At 43.5% G+C, this 17,054-nt stretch overlaps 1 protein-coding gene and 1 non-coding gene across 8 annotated transcripts in view; one reads left to right on the top strand and one right to left on the bottom strand.

Moving 5' to 3' along the window:
* The window catches only part of ZNF311 (zinc finger protein 311), a 43,588-nt gene extending 36,343 nt beyond the window's left edge, over nucleotides 1-7,245 (top strand). For 6 of the 7 annotated variants that reach the window (XM_057302457.2, XM_055113300.2, XM_055113299.2 and 3 more), the window contains 4 exons: nucleotides 1,967-2,058; nucleotides 2,401-2,527; nucleotides 3,178-3,282; nucleotides 5,433-7,245. In XM_057302457.2, coding sequence (XP_057158440.2) covers nucleotides 1,967-2,058; nucleotides 2,401-2,527; nucleotides 3,178-3,282; nucleotides 5,433-7,018 — 1,910 coding nt within the window. In that variant the 3' untranslated portion in view covers nucleotides 7,019-7,245. Of the gene's footprint in view, nucleotides 1-1,966; nucleotides 2,059-2,376; nucleotides 2,528-3,177; nucleotides 3,283-5,432 lie in introns of all 7 variants that reach the window. The other variant, XM_055113296.2, reaches the window with a different exon arrangement.
* A 5,692-nt stretch (nucleotides 7,246-12,937) lies between these two features.
* Nucleotides 12,938-13,019, bottom strand: TRNAL-AAG (transfer RNA leucine (anticodon AAG)). The gene has a single exon. It is a non-coding gene; the product is annotated as a tRNA-Leu (tRNA).
* Between the last annotated feature and the right edge of the window lie 4,035 nt (nucleotides 13,020-17,054).

Here is a 17,054-nt window from a genome sequence, read left to right as displayed (position 1 = left end):
GGTAAAAACCAGTAGGGAATGAGTTACATAGGGGTATGCTTTTGTCAAAGTTTCTCTAAGCGTACATTTAAGACATGTGCATTTCATTATATGTAAATTTTACCTCGAAAAAGAAGGTAAACAAATGTTGAACTTCCAGTTAATGATATACATGTTAAACTGTTCAGGGGTGAGGTGTACTGATGCTTTCAACTTACTTTGAAATGATTCAAAAAATAAAATACACTAATGAACAGAGAGAGGAATAGATAAATGGATAAGTATGTGATAAAGCAAATATTGCAGAACGTAAATTGTGGAATGTAAGTGATTGGTATATGGATATTTACTATATAGTTTTTTCAACTTTTCTATATACTTGAAAATATTCATAATAAAATAATGGTTGAAAACATCCAATTGAGCTTTAAGCGTGTTAATGTTATAAGGAAAAGAACTGTTATGTAACATTAACAAGGCACAAACGTGTCTGCTGTGAGTTGTGTGCCATCCAGATGAGTTTAGACTTTTTGAGACAGTTATAAAGGAACTCGGAGCTTTTAGAGTGAGACAGTGGAAAAACTGTATGGAACCACCATGACTGAGATGCAGCCTTGGTCTTGGTCAAAAGCTATAAGTAGCTGAAACTAAAGAAGAGTCTTCTTGGGCAATTTCAGTGAAAAGAAATCAGCTTGGTTCTAAATCAGTTTTTCGTAAAAATGGAATGATAGTCTTGGAGGTCTAAATCCAAAGGGTGATTCTAAAATCTTACCAATAGATTACTTTGACCCTGCTGGTGTCTTAAGCAGACAGCAATTATTCAGATTTGGACTTGGCGATGTGTTGATAAACTATCAAGAAAAATAAGGCACCTTAAACATTGAAGCTACAGAAAGATTGAGCTGGCCTGCAATGAATAAAGTCAGGCCCTATTAATTAGTAATATGAACTACTTCTCAGCTGGGCGTGGTGGCTCACGCCTGTAATCCCAGCACTTTGGGAGGCCGAGGCGGGTGGATCATGATGTCAGGAGATGGAGACCATCCTGGCTAACATGGTGAAACCCCATCTCTACTAAAAATACAAAAAATTAGCCAGGCGTGGTGGTGGGCACCTGTAGTCCCAGCTACTTGGGAGGCTGAGGCAGGAGAATGGTGTGAACCCAGGAGGTAGAGCTTGCAGTGAGGCAAGATCACGCCACTGCACTCCAGCCTGGGAGACAGAGCGAGACTCTTAAGTCTCAAAAAAAAAAAAGAAACTACTTCTCACCCAATCATATGGATTATACCTGAACACTTGGACACTCTTTATAAAGTTTCTTTTGCATTTTAAAATGCTCTGTGTGCTATACTATATTGACATAGGGAGGATAACTCAGTACTAGGGAATTAGTAGGAAAAATGTGCAAAATCGGGAAGAATGATTCTTCTCTAAGAGGAATAAGGAAAAAAATTTGTAACTAACTGCAGGTAGACCAGCCATTAAGTTACCTGAAAAAATAAGCTTTGGTCCTATCTCTGGATGCTTCCGTTCAACACATATGCACACACACACACACGCGCGTGCATGCACACACTCCTTTTCACCCTCCTTCTACCCCAAGTATTTTGGAAGAAATGACTTCAGTATTCAAATACAGGAAGAAGGTCTATTCAAAACCAAGGAGTAAGTGATTTGGGCCTTTTTACCAGATCTGTTTGGGGAGGGGGAAAGTTTATTCCAGGACAAAGACCACAGGAAAACAGTAGGTGAGACAGGAGAAGAGTGCATTTCCAAGAGCTGCCTTGGCTGCTGTGCCAGGGCCTGATGCCCAACACTGGAAGTTGAGACTAGAAAAATAATGAAGAGGAAGGATACTGTAAGGCAGTAGCCTAAAGCCCTAGGTTAGAGCTGCAGAAGCTTCTACATTTGAGGAAGAGAAGAGGAATGCAGGAGATTTCATTAATACTGTGCTATATTGACTCTTGGCTTACTTATCTTCCCTCAGCTCTATTACCTGCTCCATATCCTGCCTTCACTAAAGATGGAAGCCAAGGAAACCTGCCGCAAGCAGAGATCACACTAATGAACCAGGCCCAAGTGAGCTGAGGCCCCTTTCCTCCTCCTTGAAAATACATCACTACCTCCAAAATATGGCCTTGTTTTCACTGCGTTCTCTGGCTGTGCAACTCCTAAATCAATGTTCTCCCTCTCATAAGGAACATTTTGTTGCATGATAAACCACTTGTGGGTTGTTTTCTCTTTCATTATTTTTTGCTATCAAAACCCCATGCTCCCTTTCATCTCATTTGTAAATACCCACCAAAAGGGAAGAGCCTTTCACTTCTATAAACCTCCTCCTTGCAAATTCCTTTCTTCTGCCTCTGTTTCCTGAGGAAACTATGGCGTTTTCTCCAGGATAGCAGGAGCATATTATTTCAGGAGTCAGTGACATTTGAGGATGTAGCTGTGAACTTCACTAACAGGGAGTGGCAGTGTCTGACCTACGCTCAAAGGCATCTCTATAAGGATGTGATGTTGGAAAATTATGGGAACATGGTATCACTTGGTAAGGACCTTCCCTACACTTAATGCTTTCTACCTTCTTTTTTTTATTATTTAATTGATTTATTTATTGATGTATATAAGGTCTCATATTGAAAGAGTCCTTATTCTTTATCATCAGGATCTTGCCCAAAAATTAAGAGTTTTGAGTTGCCTCTATTACATAGCAAGATAATTTTTTGGCTAACCTAGTTGCTGTTTTCTGATTTGGAATGAGTTAAAAGGAGACACTTAGCTTCTGTTTTCCCTGGGTTCTTGCTTCCTCAAGCCTCTCATTTTTTTATGGGGTGTTCTATATTCCGCTCCTAGTCAAGAACTGCCTTCTATGTGCCTGAAACTGATAGTCTTCCTATACCAGACTCCCATTCTCCTAAAGTAAAACAAAATAAAGTTAAAAAAAAAAAAAAACAGGAGAGCACACCCAAATGACTGTTTCCCAGAACTTCTCTTTCCTTCTGAGTGTGACTTTTCTGAGAAAGTCCCCAAACATGTTCTTTTACATGTTACTAGACCCCTGAAAAACCCTTTTCTCTATCTAAATTAACATTTCTTTCCTGTTTTCATATACAAACAGAAGGATCAGGGCTGCTTAGCTAAGTTATAAGTTATTAAGTTATAAGTTACTCTACACACTTATTTCTTCTCTGCAACCAGGATTTCCATTTCCTAAACCTCCTTTAATCTCTCATCTGGAGCGAGAAGTAGACCCCTGTGTGCAGGATCCACAGGACAGGGAGTCCCTAAGCTGCTCCTACCCAGGTGAGTAATAGAGAAACTTTCAGTTCCCTCTGATCTTCCATGTGGCATAATGGTTATGGAACATTCTCAGTGGTGGATCATCCAGTCGAAGGGCCCAGAAAGGAAACCCATTTAGGAAACTTAAGGAAAAGAAAATTGAAACAGTGACAAACTATTTGGGCAATTATTCTGTTATTATCTAATTGGTTCTTTGCAACCTATCTAATAGATTTTTGCAATTTGGCCCTCAAAAAAAGCTCAGAGGCTGGGCACAGTAGCTCATGCCTGTAATCCCAGCAATTTGGGAGGCCAAGATGGGCAGATCACCTGAGGTCAGGAGTTTGAGACCAGCCTGGCCAGTATGGTGAAACCCCATCTCTACTAAAAATACAAAAATTAGCTGGGTGTGGTGGTGCATGCTGGGTGTGGTGGTGCATGCTGAGTGTAATCCCAGCTGCTTGGGAGGTCTGAGGCCGGAGAATCATTTGAACCCAGGAGACAGAGGTTGCAGTGAGCTGAGATCACACCACTGCACTCCAACCCGGGGGACTCAGTGAGACTCCATCTCAAAAAAAAAAAAAAATCTCAGAATATTTATTACCCTTCTGTGTATCAGTTACTGCAGTGCTCATAAATTGAGACAGGTGAGAGTCATTCTAGGCAGAAGGAATAACATGTGAGAAAGCATTGAGGAATAAAATAATATGAACTATGAATTGTTCAGTGTGAGTAGAGCAGGGGACTTAGAATAGCTTTGGGGAGGTTCCTAAGTAGTAGAAAGGGGCAAGATCATGATATGACGTCTGTTTTTTGGGAGTTTTCTTAAGGAATTTAAACTACAAAACTTGAACTTACAATAACAGCTAATATTGATTAAAGTACTTCAGTGTGGCATGTGCTTTACATACATTAACTCATTTAGATAAAGCAACTGAGGCAAAGGAGAAGTGAAGTCATCCTCCCAAGTTCACACAGGTATTAAGAGTTATTAAGTGTCATACTAGGATTTGAACCCAGGCAGTCTCACTCTAGAGCCAGGACTCTTGACCGTATGCTTTACTTTCTTCCTGTCTGGTTAACTATGGAGTGCCATTGAAGTATTTTAAGCTAAAAAGTGACATGATTAGACTTGATTTTCAGAGAGAATAATCTGGAAGCAGTGCAGAGGATGGATTAGAAGGGATTCAGGGTAAAGGATGTTTGAGGGATATAGCAATTAGTGAGTGAGAATGCACTGGCAGTGGAAATAAAGAGGAAGAGATAGAGTTCAGAGATAATATTAATAAGATGTATTTGGAGTCTTTGGTTGACAGCAATAGAAATTAACCCAAGCTAGCTTAAGCAGAAAAACATGAATTTATTTATTATTCAGGATGTGTCATGGGACCTAAGGGCAGCTATGTGTCAGGCCCTAGAAGAGACTCAAAACCATCAGGTTTCCAACTGTATTCCCTGCTTCTTTGTGAGTCAGCTTCAATCTTCTTTCTAGGCAAATTGACCTTCTCTTCTTCTCGGACCAGATGGCAGAACATTCCCTCCTCTGTACCAAATATCATCCCACCACCACTAGTTCTCAAATTTAAGTGCTAAAGACTGAGCTACTCTTAAAGCTGGCCTTACCTGCCGTCAGATCACAATTCTAAAGTCCAGGATTAGAGAATCTGACCTGGTTTGGGTCAGGTATTGCGCAGATCTAATCTGCCCCAACCAGATGGGCTGAGTCACATAACAGAAATATGGCTCTCCAGGGCCCACCCTTGGGAGCAAAGCAGACAGTTCCTTGAAAAGGGACTGCATCAGCATTTCAGCACCTCCTCTGTAACTCTCTTCACAGGTAGAATTTGTAAAATGTTAGCTGGGTAAATACAAGGGAGACAGAGTTGAAGATTATTTTGTTTTGTGGCTTAGATGACTAGGTGTATAGAGTTTACGCTCACTAAACTAGGAGACTATAGAGGAGGAGTAGGTTTTTAAGGATTTTTTATAAAGTGTGCTGAGTGTAAAATATCTCAATACTTTTCATTATTTCAGCCTGTTCTGACTTTTGGCCACAACGTTAGTAATTTTTCCAGCATGGAAAAGTTATTTACTCTTCAAACAGCTTAACATTGCTTCACCCCTCCCATCTCACTTATTTCCTTCCCTCTGACATTTGTATTTTCTTGTTTAAGTGTCAGCTGACAAGATGTGGCCTGAGAATGAAAAGGCAAGTTCACAACAAGAGATTTTTGAAAATGGAGAAGCCTACTGGATGAAATTTAACAGTCTCCTAAAAGTTGATTCCCGGGATCCTAAGGTTAGAGAAGTTTGTGTTCAGGATGTCAAATTAGAGAATCAATGGGAAACATCTATAAGGGAGAAACTGAGAGAAGAGAAAGAAGGCTCTGAGGAAGGGACCTGCAAAAAAGGAAAGAACCAGAAAGTGCTTAGTAAAAACTTGAATCCAAACTCAAAACATAGTCAATGTAATAAAGTTCTTATAGCACAGAAACTCCATGAATGTGCCAGGTGTGGCAAAAACTTCAGTTGGCACTCAGATCTAATTCTCCATGAGCAAATTCATTCTGGTGAGAAACCCCATGTGTGTAATGAGTGTGGGAAAGCATTCAAGACCAGAAATCAGCTTTCTATGCACCAGATAATCCACACAGGGGAGAAACCTTTTAACTGCACCCAGTGTGGGAAGGCTTTCAACAGTAGATCAGCTCTTTGCCGACATAAAAAAACCCACAGTGGGGAGAAGCCTCACGAGTGCAGGGACTGTGGGAAGGCCTTCAAGACCAGGAACCGTCTCTGTATGCATCAGCTGATCCACACCGGGGAGAAGCCTTACGAATGTAACTGCTGTGGGAAGGCCTTCCAGTTTAAGCATTCCCTTACCATCCATGGCAGAATTCACACTGGGGAGAAGCCATATGAATGTGAGGAGTGCGGGAAGGCCTTCAGTGGGAGTTCAGACCTCACCAAACACATAAGAATCCACACTGGGGAACGACCTTATGAGTGCAGCAAGTGTGGAAGGGCCTTCAGTCGGAGCTCAGACCTAAGCAAACACAAACGAATCCATACTCGGGAGAAACACTATGGGTGTCCCCAGTGTGGAAAAGACTTCAGCATCAAGGCAGAACTCACCAAACACAGAAGGATCCACACTGAAGAGAAACGTTACAGGTGTGAGGAGTGTGGGAAAGCCTTTCGTCATAACTGTAAGCGCAGGGCTCATGAACGAGAGCACACAGGGGAGAAGCCCTATCAATGCAGGGATTGTGGGAAAACCTTCCAAGATCAGCACTGCCTTACCATCCATCAGAGAATCCACACTGGAGAGAAACCTTACAAATGTTTAGAGTGTGGGAAAGCTTTCAGTGGGAAGTCGAACTTGACCAATCATCGAAGAATTCACACTGGAGAGAAGCCTCACAAATGTGAGGTATGTGGAATGGCCTTCCATCATAGTTCAGTCCTGAGGCAGCACAAAAGAATCCACACTGGTGAGAAGCCATACACCTGCAGTGAGTGTGGCACGTCCTTCCGTCAGGGCTCAGCTCTGATTGGACATAAGCGAGTTCATACTGGGGAGAAACCTTATGAATGTGAGGAATGTGGAAAAGCTTTTAGAGTGAGCTCAAATCTTACTGGACATAAGAAAAGAAAACATCAAGTATGGAAAACCCATGAACTTGATGGGAGTAGGAAATCCCTCTCTCCAGTGACTGTTTCTCAGAACTCAGTAGTCAGTATTTTGACCAGTGCCTGAGTATAACGATTCTGGTGTTACTTTCTGTTTTTCCTACCTCTTAGGCTGGTCCTTCTGTCTCTTATATTAGTTATTCCTGATTTCCTGACCCTTAATTGTGAGATTCCCCAAAGACATTGTCCTTTACCTTCTTATTCAGTATTTTTTCAGTGAGCACATTTACTTCCAAGAGTTTATCAATCACTTCCTAATACTAATAAACACTTACTAGTGCTTGCTGTGTTCTAGGCACTGTTCTAAGGGATTTACACATTTAAACTTTTTAAATCCATACAACATCCCTATGAGATCAGGAATTTGAGGCACAGAAAGATTAACAAACTTGCCCAGGATCACGTAACTAGTAAATTCTGTGCTCAGGCTTTCCTAGGCAATTCCCATATGCGTGCACCACATCTTTCCGACATGAAGTTATACCTCAGTTCAGCAGAAAACAGTTTGTAATTTATAAACACCAATCATTTTTAGCAATTTTTTGAACATAAAGCTAGAATGGTACTTCTCCATATTATATCAGGATTGCTAAGATTCAAAGTGAAAAGGGAGGCAGGGAGAGAACAGGTTTAGAAATCACAGATAAGAGTCAGGCACGGGGGTTCATGCCTGTAATCCCAGCACTTTGGGAGGCTGAGGAGGGAGGATCACGAGGTCAGGAGTTCGAGACCAGCATGGCCAATATGGTGAAACCCTGTATCTACTAAAAATACAAAAATTAGCCAGGCATGGTGGTGCATGCCTGTAGTCCCAGCTACCCGGGAGGCAGAGGTTGCAGTGAGCCAAGATCGTGTCACTGCACTCCAGCCTGGGCAACAGAGCAAGACTCCATCTCAAAAAAAAAAAAAAAAAAAGAGAAATTACTAGTCTGACCTCCAGAAGTCTTTTGATGTTTCCTAAACACATAAAATGAATATTTTGAGAGCATATTTGAATAAATTTTAGATTTTTACCTGGTGAAAAAGATATGTCTTAAAAATTTTGAAGGACTACTTTATGAACAGTGGGTTAATCTTGTTCTGCAACTATCCCAGAATAGAATTACAATCCACAAGTAGAAGCTACAGGACATCTGTACATTTAGGAGATACTCAACTGGAACAGATTCTGCCGTAAGGTAATAAGTTTGGTAAGAATAATACTGAAGGAATTCGAAGGTCAGGTGCATAGTTGAATGATAAAACATGTTGCTTGAAACCCTAAGATATCTGTAGTTCTAATTCTGAAGAGTTACCAAACAAGAGTTAGTCTAAGTTATAATTTACATACAAAAATCACCAGGTAAAACTCACTTTTTAAATCGAATTACATTCCACGTGCAAACACAAAATTTTTACCAGAACACTGATATGAGATTATTTTTACTTTACCTTCACAAAAGAAATGGAGAATGCCAATTTCATTTAAGTTTAAGAAAGATGATAAGATACTTCTTGGTAAGGATTGTAGCTTGACTACGTGTATTTGGTATTGCTCCCCCTCAGAACTACACTAATGCTACAGTAAAACCATTCATAATCAGGAAGAATGGCAGAAGAGACAACTACAAAATTTTGGAAACTGAAAAATGGATAAGTAATAATGACATTGAATTTGAGAAAGCCAAATTTTAGCCTGAAGGGGGCAAGTAAAGGACAAATCTGACCGGGCACGGTGGTTGACATGTGTAATCCCAGCACTTTGGGTGGCTGAGATGGGCAGATCACTTGGGATCAGCAATTTGAGACCAGCCTGGCCAACATGGTGAAACCCTGTCTCTCTATTAAAAATACAAAAATTGGCTGGGCTTGGTGGTGCATGCCTGTAGTCCCAGCTACTGGGGAGTGGGAGGGGGAAGTGGCAGTTAGCCGAGATTGCACCACTGCACTCCAGTCTGGGCAACAGAGTGAGACTCCTTCTAAAAAAAAAACAAACAAAAAAAAAACAAAGACATTTATTTTACATCATAGAATCTTTAAGCAACTCAAGAATTGGTGGCACCATGTACCCCTGGAAATGAGAATGAATAGACTAAAACGAGGAGAGTCTGTCAGAGGCTATTTAGGAAGCAAGCAGAGTCCTAGGTCCTCAAGCCCAAAGAAGACTGGAGGTTTATTTTCTGAAGAAGGTTAAACAAAGGATATGTGGGCTAGACACATGGAGGACAGGAATTCCATTTGAAAAAGGAGCATACTGAATGTCAACGCCTCCAGCCTACTTTCCTTATCTCCCAGAAAGATGAGGGTCTGGCTTTCACCTCCCAGACAAAAGACGCAGTTTTCAGTGAGAAATCCAACCAGAATAGACTTGAAGATACATCAGGAGTTTCTCAGCAAGTGGCCTAGCCAGATAACCTGTAGTGAACATCAGCAAGTCATAGTCGTGCCATCAGAGCTTCCCATAGGTTTTATAGTCCTCCTCTATTAAAAAAAAATAAAATGTATTGGCCGGGCGCAGTGGCTCCTGCCTGTAATCCCAGCACTTTGGGAGGCTGAGGTGGGCAGATCATCTGAGGTCGGGAGTTCAAGACCAGCCTGGCCAATATGGAGAAACCCTGTCTCTACTAAAAATGCAAAAATTAGCCAGGCATGGTGGCGCTTGCCTGTAATCCCAGCTACTCAGAGTCTGAGGCAGGAGAATTGCTTGAACCCGGGAGGCAGAGGTTGTGGTGAGCCGAGATTGTGCCATTGCACTCCAGCCTGGGCAATAAGAGCGAAACTCCATCTCAAAAAAATAAATAAATAAAAAATAAAGTTTATTATAGAACATTTCAAACCCATGCAAGAGTAAAGGCAATAGAAAAATGAACTCCATGTACACATCATTCAGCTTCAACAATTATTACGTCAGGGTTAATCTTGTTTCATCTGTATCCCCACCCATTCCCTCTGCTTAAGAATATTTTCAAGCAAATGACAGAAATTGTGTTTCATCCATAAGTATTTAATTGTCTATAGGAGATAATGACTGTTTAAAAAAACTAATAATATGGGCCGGGCACGGTGGCTCACACCTGTAATCCCAGCACTTTTGGGAGGCTGAGGTGGACGGATTGCCTGAGGTCAGGAGTTCAAGACCAGCCTGGCCAACATGGTGAAACCCCGCCTGTACTAAAAATACAAAAATTAGCCAGGCGTGGTGGCAGGCGCCTGTAATCCCAGCTACTCGGGAGGCTGAGGCAGGAGAATTGCTTGAACCCGGGAGGTAGAGGTTGCAGTGAGCCGAGATCGCGCCACTGCACTCCAGCCTGGGTGACAGAGCAAGACTCAGTCTCAAAATAAATAAATAAATAAACTAACAAACTAATAATAGAGCCAGGGGCATGACGGCCTATGCTGTAGTCCCAGCTACTTAAGAGGCTGAAGTGGGAGGACTCCTTGAGCCCTAAAGTTTGAGGTTAGCCTGGGCAATATTGCAAGACCCCATCTCTAAAAAACAAACCAAAAATATAAGTAAACTAACACTAGTACAGTTATCACACCTAAACAAAATTATCTATTTGGCAACATCATCAAAGATTCATTCACTGTTCAAATTTTTCTCTAATGCCATTTTTTCTTAACATTAAAAAAAAAAAACAAGCCAGGCACCATGGCTCACACCTGTAATCCCAGTACTTTGGGAGGCCAAGGCAAGAAGATCACTTGGGCTCAGGAGTTCAAGACCAGCCTGGGCAACATAGCAAGACCCTGTCTCTACAAAAAATTCAAAAATTAGCCAGGCATGGTGGTGCATGACTGTGGTCCCAGCTACTCGGGAGACGAGCTTGGGAGGTCAAAGCTGCAGTGAGCTGTGATTGTGCCACCACACTCCAGCCTGGGCGACAGAGTGAGACACTGTCTCAGGAAAAAAAAAAAAAAAGTATTCAAATAAGGTCAATACATTGTGATTAGTTGGTATGTATCTTAAGTATTTTAATATATAAGTTCTCCCTATATCTCTTTTTTCTGGAAATTTATTTAATGATTAACTAGGTTGCTGGTGCTGTAGAGTTTCACAGTTTGGATTTTAATTATTATACACCTTTGGTAGTATTTAACACATTCCTCTGCCCCTGTATGTCCTAAAAATTAATAGTTAGATCTAAGGGCTTTATCAAATTCTATATTTAGATTTGATTTGGGTAAGACTACTTCATAGGTGTCAGCACAAGCCTTTTTTGTTTAACATGACTAAAGTAGTCTTCAGTAGCCTCCTTGCTTTCTGGTGAAAAGATTTTCCAGGTTCATCTGGTATATTTCCTTAGGAAGACTCTTCTTTCTAAAACTAGTACAGGAAAAAAAATATAAGATCTGAATAGTCTGATACCAATTATTTAAATAGAACCTATAATATATATTCCCAGAAAGAAAACTCAAGGGTCAGATGTTTTCACCAGTTAATTCTACTAAACATGCAAGGGAAAATAATCCCAATGTTAAACTCATTTTATGAGGCCTGTATAACCTTAATACCAAACCGTTAGGGAACGATGAGGAAAAACAAACAACACAAGGAAATTTTTTAAAAAAGAAAATTACAGGCTATTATCATTCATGAATGTAGTGAGAAAAATCTTGAGATAGTAACAAACAGAATCCAGGAATATACATTTTTTAAAAGATTACATGTCTTGAACAAGTTAAGATTATTCTAGCATGGAGAAGTTGGATTAGCATTCAAAAATCAATAAAGGTGGTCAGGCGTGGTGGCTCACACCTGTAATCCCAGCACTTGGGGAGTCCCAGGTGGGAGGATCACTTGAGGTCAGGAGTTTGAGACCAGCCTGGCCAACATGGCAAAACGCCCCTCTCTACTAAAAATACAAAAATTAGCCGGACCTAGTGGCCTGCACCTGTAATCCCAGTTGGGAACAATTCTGTGACAGTCCTTCTTTCTAACATACAATTCATATTATTTTCTTTTTATTCTCTTAAATCTGGAACATCATTCAAAATCTACACATAGAAAGCTATATCCTTTTTAGTAGAGTTTGCCCCATATTAGGGCAATAACTTATCTAATCCTTGTGAACCCCCATGAGAACCCCACTAAACTCTGAGTTCCGTGGGGCAAGGACGTTCTGTGCTGTTCCCTTCCGTATCCTCTCCATACCCTCCCAAACTTTATGAAGCTGGAAAGAGGAAGAGAAGGAGATGAGGGAAGGCTTCCAAGGAGAAACAACTTCCAAGCTGAGGTCTAGAGAATGAGAGACAGACCAGAAGTATGCAGAGAGAACTGCTCCGAGGAGAGATAGGGCTCCCCTGGCAACCACAGAGATATGGGGTACTGAGAAGCCCACAGAGAAGGTACCTGACTGGGTGTGTCTGGCAGTTGTAAGGTAAGGCAAGGCACTGGCACTTTCCCTAGAGTTGTCGCTTCTCTATACCATATAACTATGGTTCCAAGTGTGAAGTGAGCACACTACAGAGAGGCTGGAGGAAGAACAGCAGCTGATTCCAAACATAAATTAATCCTTCAGGCTGTGTGCGGTGGCCCACGCCTGTAATCCCAGCACTGTGGGAGGCCGAGGAGGGAGGATCACTTGAGGCCAGGAGTTCGAGACCAGCCTGATCAACATGGCGAAACCCCGTCTCTACTAAAAATACAAAAATTAGCCAGGGCGTGGTGGCGCGCACCTGTAATCCCAGCCACTCGGGAGACTGAGGCAGGAGAATCGCTTGAACCGGGGAGGCGGAGGTTACAGTGAGCCGAGATCGTGCCACCTCACTAAGTATGTGCCATTAAGGGTTTTTTTGCTTGTGTCACTCATTGCTGTATCTGAGGCGCCTGGAGTACACTGTCCTCTAAATAATGGGGGAACATTGTTCTGGGGACGGTTATCTCTGGCTCCGTGGTAAACAGAAGTCGAAGAGGAGAATGGGACTGATACGTAAGAACCATTCATACTGAACATTTGGAAAGGGATTCTCCTAAAAACAGTCCCTAGTGAGAATGAAAAGTACTTGGCAGCGGTGGGATTCGAACCCACGCCCCCGAAGAGACTGGAACCTTAATCCAGCGCCTTAGACCGCTCGGCCACGCTACCGTTGATTACAACTGTGTTCTTCCGCATTTTCCCTAGTAGAGAATGTCGCCCCCTACTGCGTTTAAGGTGTGTCTTTTTTCCCATTAGGGAATGTCACCCCCCACCGCCGGGGCGTTTAAGGTGTGCCTTTTCCCCATGACCTCTTCTCTGGAGCTCCCTCCAGCGCCATCAGAGAACTTCAGGCAGCTGTTCAGCCGCCACACACCCCGAACCCCCAACACGTTGCTTTCGCACTGATGGGAGCAGTGAGGAAGGAAACCGGCGGATCCTAGACGCCCTTCCCTTGCGTCACCGATGTAAGAGGAAGCGGCCACGCGGACAGAGACCCCCAGGGGACGCTGTGGTTCGCAGGTTCGCCGTGGAAGGTGACGCCTGGCTGGAGCCCCGACGCCGCTGAGCGAGTTTCAAGTGGTTTTGGCCGACGGAACTCTACGAAAAAACGGGGCGCCGTGCGAAAGAGCGCAGTCCTTGCTGTTTATGAAGGTAAAAATTCAGAAGGTGACCCGCGGTCCCCGCAGAAATGCCCGCCGGGCAAAAGGCACAAGACGGTTCAGTTTGAAACCTCAAGATTCGAATCATTTAAAAGTATAGTTGCTGCTATAGTATAATGCAATGCATTGACAAAGTTGTTCGTTGCCTTTCTCTTAGTGCAGGCGACAGCGCGTCGGTCTCCTTGGCCCAAAATTTTGACTGAGTCCTAAAATAAAAACGCATTGTGCAAAAAATTATGACAAATAAGATCATAATAAAGAAAGTTAACTAGCGCCGGAGTTTCTTATTGTTTTGTCATTCATCTTCATTAAAATCACTGCTGACGGAAGTTTTTATCCAATATGCCAGTGGAAACTATGCTGTCTTAGAATTCTCTTTTTTTTTTTTTTGGAGATGGAGTTTCGCTCTTGGCTGGAGTCCAATATCGCGATCTCGGCTCACCGCAACCTCCGCCTCCCAGGTTCAAGCAATTCTCCCGCCTCAGCCTCCCGAGTAGCTGGGATCACAGGCATGCGCTACCAAGCCCGGCTAATTTTGTATTTTTAGTAGAGATGGGGGTTTCTCCATGTTGGTCAGGCTGGTCTGGAACTCCCGACCTCAGGTGATCCGCCCGCCTCGGCCTCCCAAAGTGCTGGGATTACAGGCGTGAGCCACCGCGCCTCCCAAAGTGCTGGGATTACAGGCGTGAGCCACCGCGCCCGGCTGTCTTACAAATTCTTATACTTGAGTTGTTCATACGGAATTTACTGCATAGTGCCTGGTGTTAATTTCCTGTGGTTACTGTAACAAATTATCAGAAACTGTCTGTCTAAAAACAACAGATATGTATTCTCTTACAACAGATATGTATTTCTGAAGGCCAGAAATCCACCATCAGTATATGGGCCAAAATCAAGGTGTGGGATGCGTCCAACTCCCTCTAGAAACTTTAGAGTAAAATCCTATCCTGGCCTTTTCCAGCTTCTGGTGGTTGCTTGTTGACTTATACTGATTCAGTAAAAGTACCTCGTCAATACTAAAAGTTGCAATACTCTTAGCAATACATTATTTCCTAAGGAAATTACTTTAGGAAAATTACTAAGAAAAAAGATTTCCAAGAAAGCAAAAGCAACACAGTCACTCCCTTTTTTGAGACGAAGTCTCAGTCCGTCGCCCAGGCTAGAGTGCAATGGCGCCATCTCGGCTCACTGCAACCTCTGCCTCCCGGGTTCCGGGTTCAAGCGATTCTCCTGCCTCAGCCTTCCGAGTAGCTGGGACTACAGGCATCCGCCACCACGCCCAGCTAATTTTTGTATTTTTAGTAGAGGCAGGGTTTCACCATATTGGCCAGGCTGGTCTCGAACTCCTGACCTTGTGATCCGCCTGCCTTGGCCTCCCAAAGTGCTGGGATTACAGGCGTGAGCCACGGCACCCGGCCTGCACACCCGCCCCCCTGCTCTTTCTCCTGGTCTCACTTTCCTCTGTTCCTCCGTATTCCCCAAGGTAGGCGCGCCTCTTTTGTCACCTGCTGTGTCAATCTGGGCTCTCTGCCTGGTTCTCTCAGTCCCTCATAACAGCAATAGTTTCCTCTCCACTATCAAGGCTATATTCTCCTAGCAGTTCTAGATCTCTGAGAGCAAGATGGCCGAACTTGAGGGAGACCACTTTTTGACAGCTTTAACCTTCAAGGACACAGAGCAAGGGTGCCCTCCTGCTAGGTGCTAATTGGTTCAATGCTTCATCAGCTGCATCTTGGTCCATCAAAGGCATCATTCCAGAGACTGATTTTCTCTCTGGTGTTTGCAATCCTGCACGGTAAACTAGGAGGTTGAAAACAAAATAGAAAAATGGCAGAAATTATTTGAAAGTGACGATATCAACCAGTGAACATCAGGAATCCATTAACCCGTTCAACAAGTATTGACTGAATGCCTACTCTGTGCCTGGGCACTGAGTATTCAGGACGAACGCTGACACCGGCGGTCCTCACCTTCACAGCTAGGAGGAAAGGCAAACTGATTAAGCAATTGCAAGTCATCATCGTGACTGAATTGGTGCTGGGTCACACAGCTCGGGATTGGAACTTAGTGTCGATCTGGAAAGGCCTGCTTGGAGAAATTCACGAATGCACTGAGGAATGGGGTGGGGGTAGGAGGTTGGAGCGAGACAAGACTGGCCAAAAGTCTGAAAAGAAAAAGACAATTTGGGTTGTAGGGGGGCCGCGGGCGGGATTGAACCCGCAACAGAACCACCCCCACAACCCTTCTCTCTCCATAGAATCCCTACCTCCCGGAGGGAAGACTGAGAATCCTGAAGGGGTCAGGAATGAGAAGGACAAAGGAGAAAGAAAAGAGTAGGAGGGCTTCTCCCACGGATCAATCGCGTAGGTGGTGGTGGTCCCTGACAGCTGCAGCTGCCTGATCACTGCTGGATCTGTGATTCTAAAATTCTGAGCAGTAACGAGCCCAAGCGTGCACCTGAGGAAAGAGTAAGGGCACACAAAGTCAGAACAAAGTATGTATGTATTTGAGCCAGGGCCTCGCTCTGCCACGATCAGAGCTCATTGCGGCCTCGAACTTCTGGGCTCAAGAGATCCTCCCGCCTCAACCTCCGAGCAGCTGGAACTACACGTACACGTGACCGCGCCTAGTTTTTCTTTCTTTTCTTTCTCTTTCTTTTCCTTTCTCTCTCTCTCTCTCTTCCCCCCGCCCACCCCCCCCCTTTTTGGTAGAAACGGGGGTCTCGCTTTTTTGTCCTGGCTGATCTCGAAATCCGAGGCTTCAAGCGACCCTCCCGCCTCCGCCAGAGGAAGAATGTAAACGGGACAGGAATGTGTCCCTGCTCCCCCGCCCTGGCGAGGGACTTGCTAGTATCCTTTATCCAACTGCTGGCTGAATGTGTTCTCTCTAGGAATCGAGGAGGACTGCCTTTCTCGCTGGTTCTATTTCAGTCCCGATCCCACAGCTTCAGTCCAACCGGTTTGCTTTGTTTGATAGGCTGGGCATGAGAGTGAGATTTGGAGCTATCCTCACAGATTCCTGGAAGTTGAACAGATCTCTGATGAGTCCTCTCTTTAGAACTAAACTGATTCCCCCAGGACCTACCAACTTGAGGAATTTTCTGGGAAGCACTTAGGTACCTGTACGGACTTGTCAACAACTGCCATACGTAAGAGACTCTAATTCCAGCTTTACTGTGCATGACCAGAAAGCTTGAAATTGAAATCCTGATGCCATCCCATAGTTAACCCAGATTTTCCAGGTTTATATATAGTTCAGAATTCAAAGTTCTGAAAATCTAAGAGCTTTCACAACTCTGCGCTTTTGCTTCTCCTGATCGCTTGTCCTGGAATGCTGGTTTCCATTTTTTTCCCTAATAAAAATCTTGTTCATTCTTCAAAGCCCACTTCAAATAGGGTCTTCCCCACCCCACCTCCAAATCTCCCTCTCTCTCTCACATACACACACCCCATTGTATTTTTCCACACTTCATTTTAGCAGGTGACTCTGTGCCCAGTAGAAAATTTACTCACTTGGCGGGGCGCGGTAGCTCACGCCTGTAATC

Source organism: Pan paniscus, chromosome 5 (assembly GCF_029289425.2).
Source record: "Pan paniscus chromosome 5, NHGRI_mPanPan1-v2.0_pri, whole genome shotgun sequence".
NCBI classification, from domain to species: Eukaryota; Metazoa; Chordata; class Mammalia; order Primates; family Hominidae; genus Pan; species Pan paniscus.
This window is presented reverse-complemented; position numbering and strand designations above follow the sequence as displayed.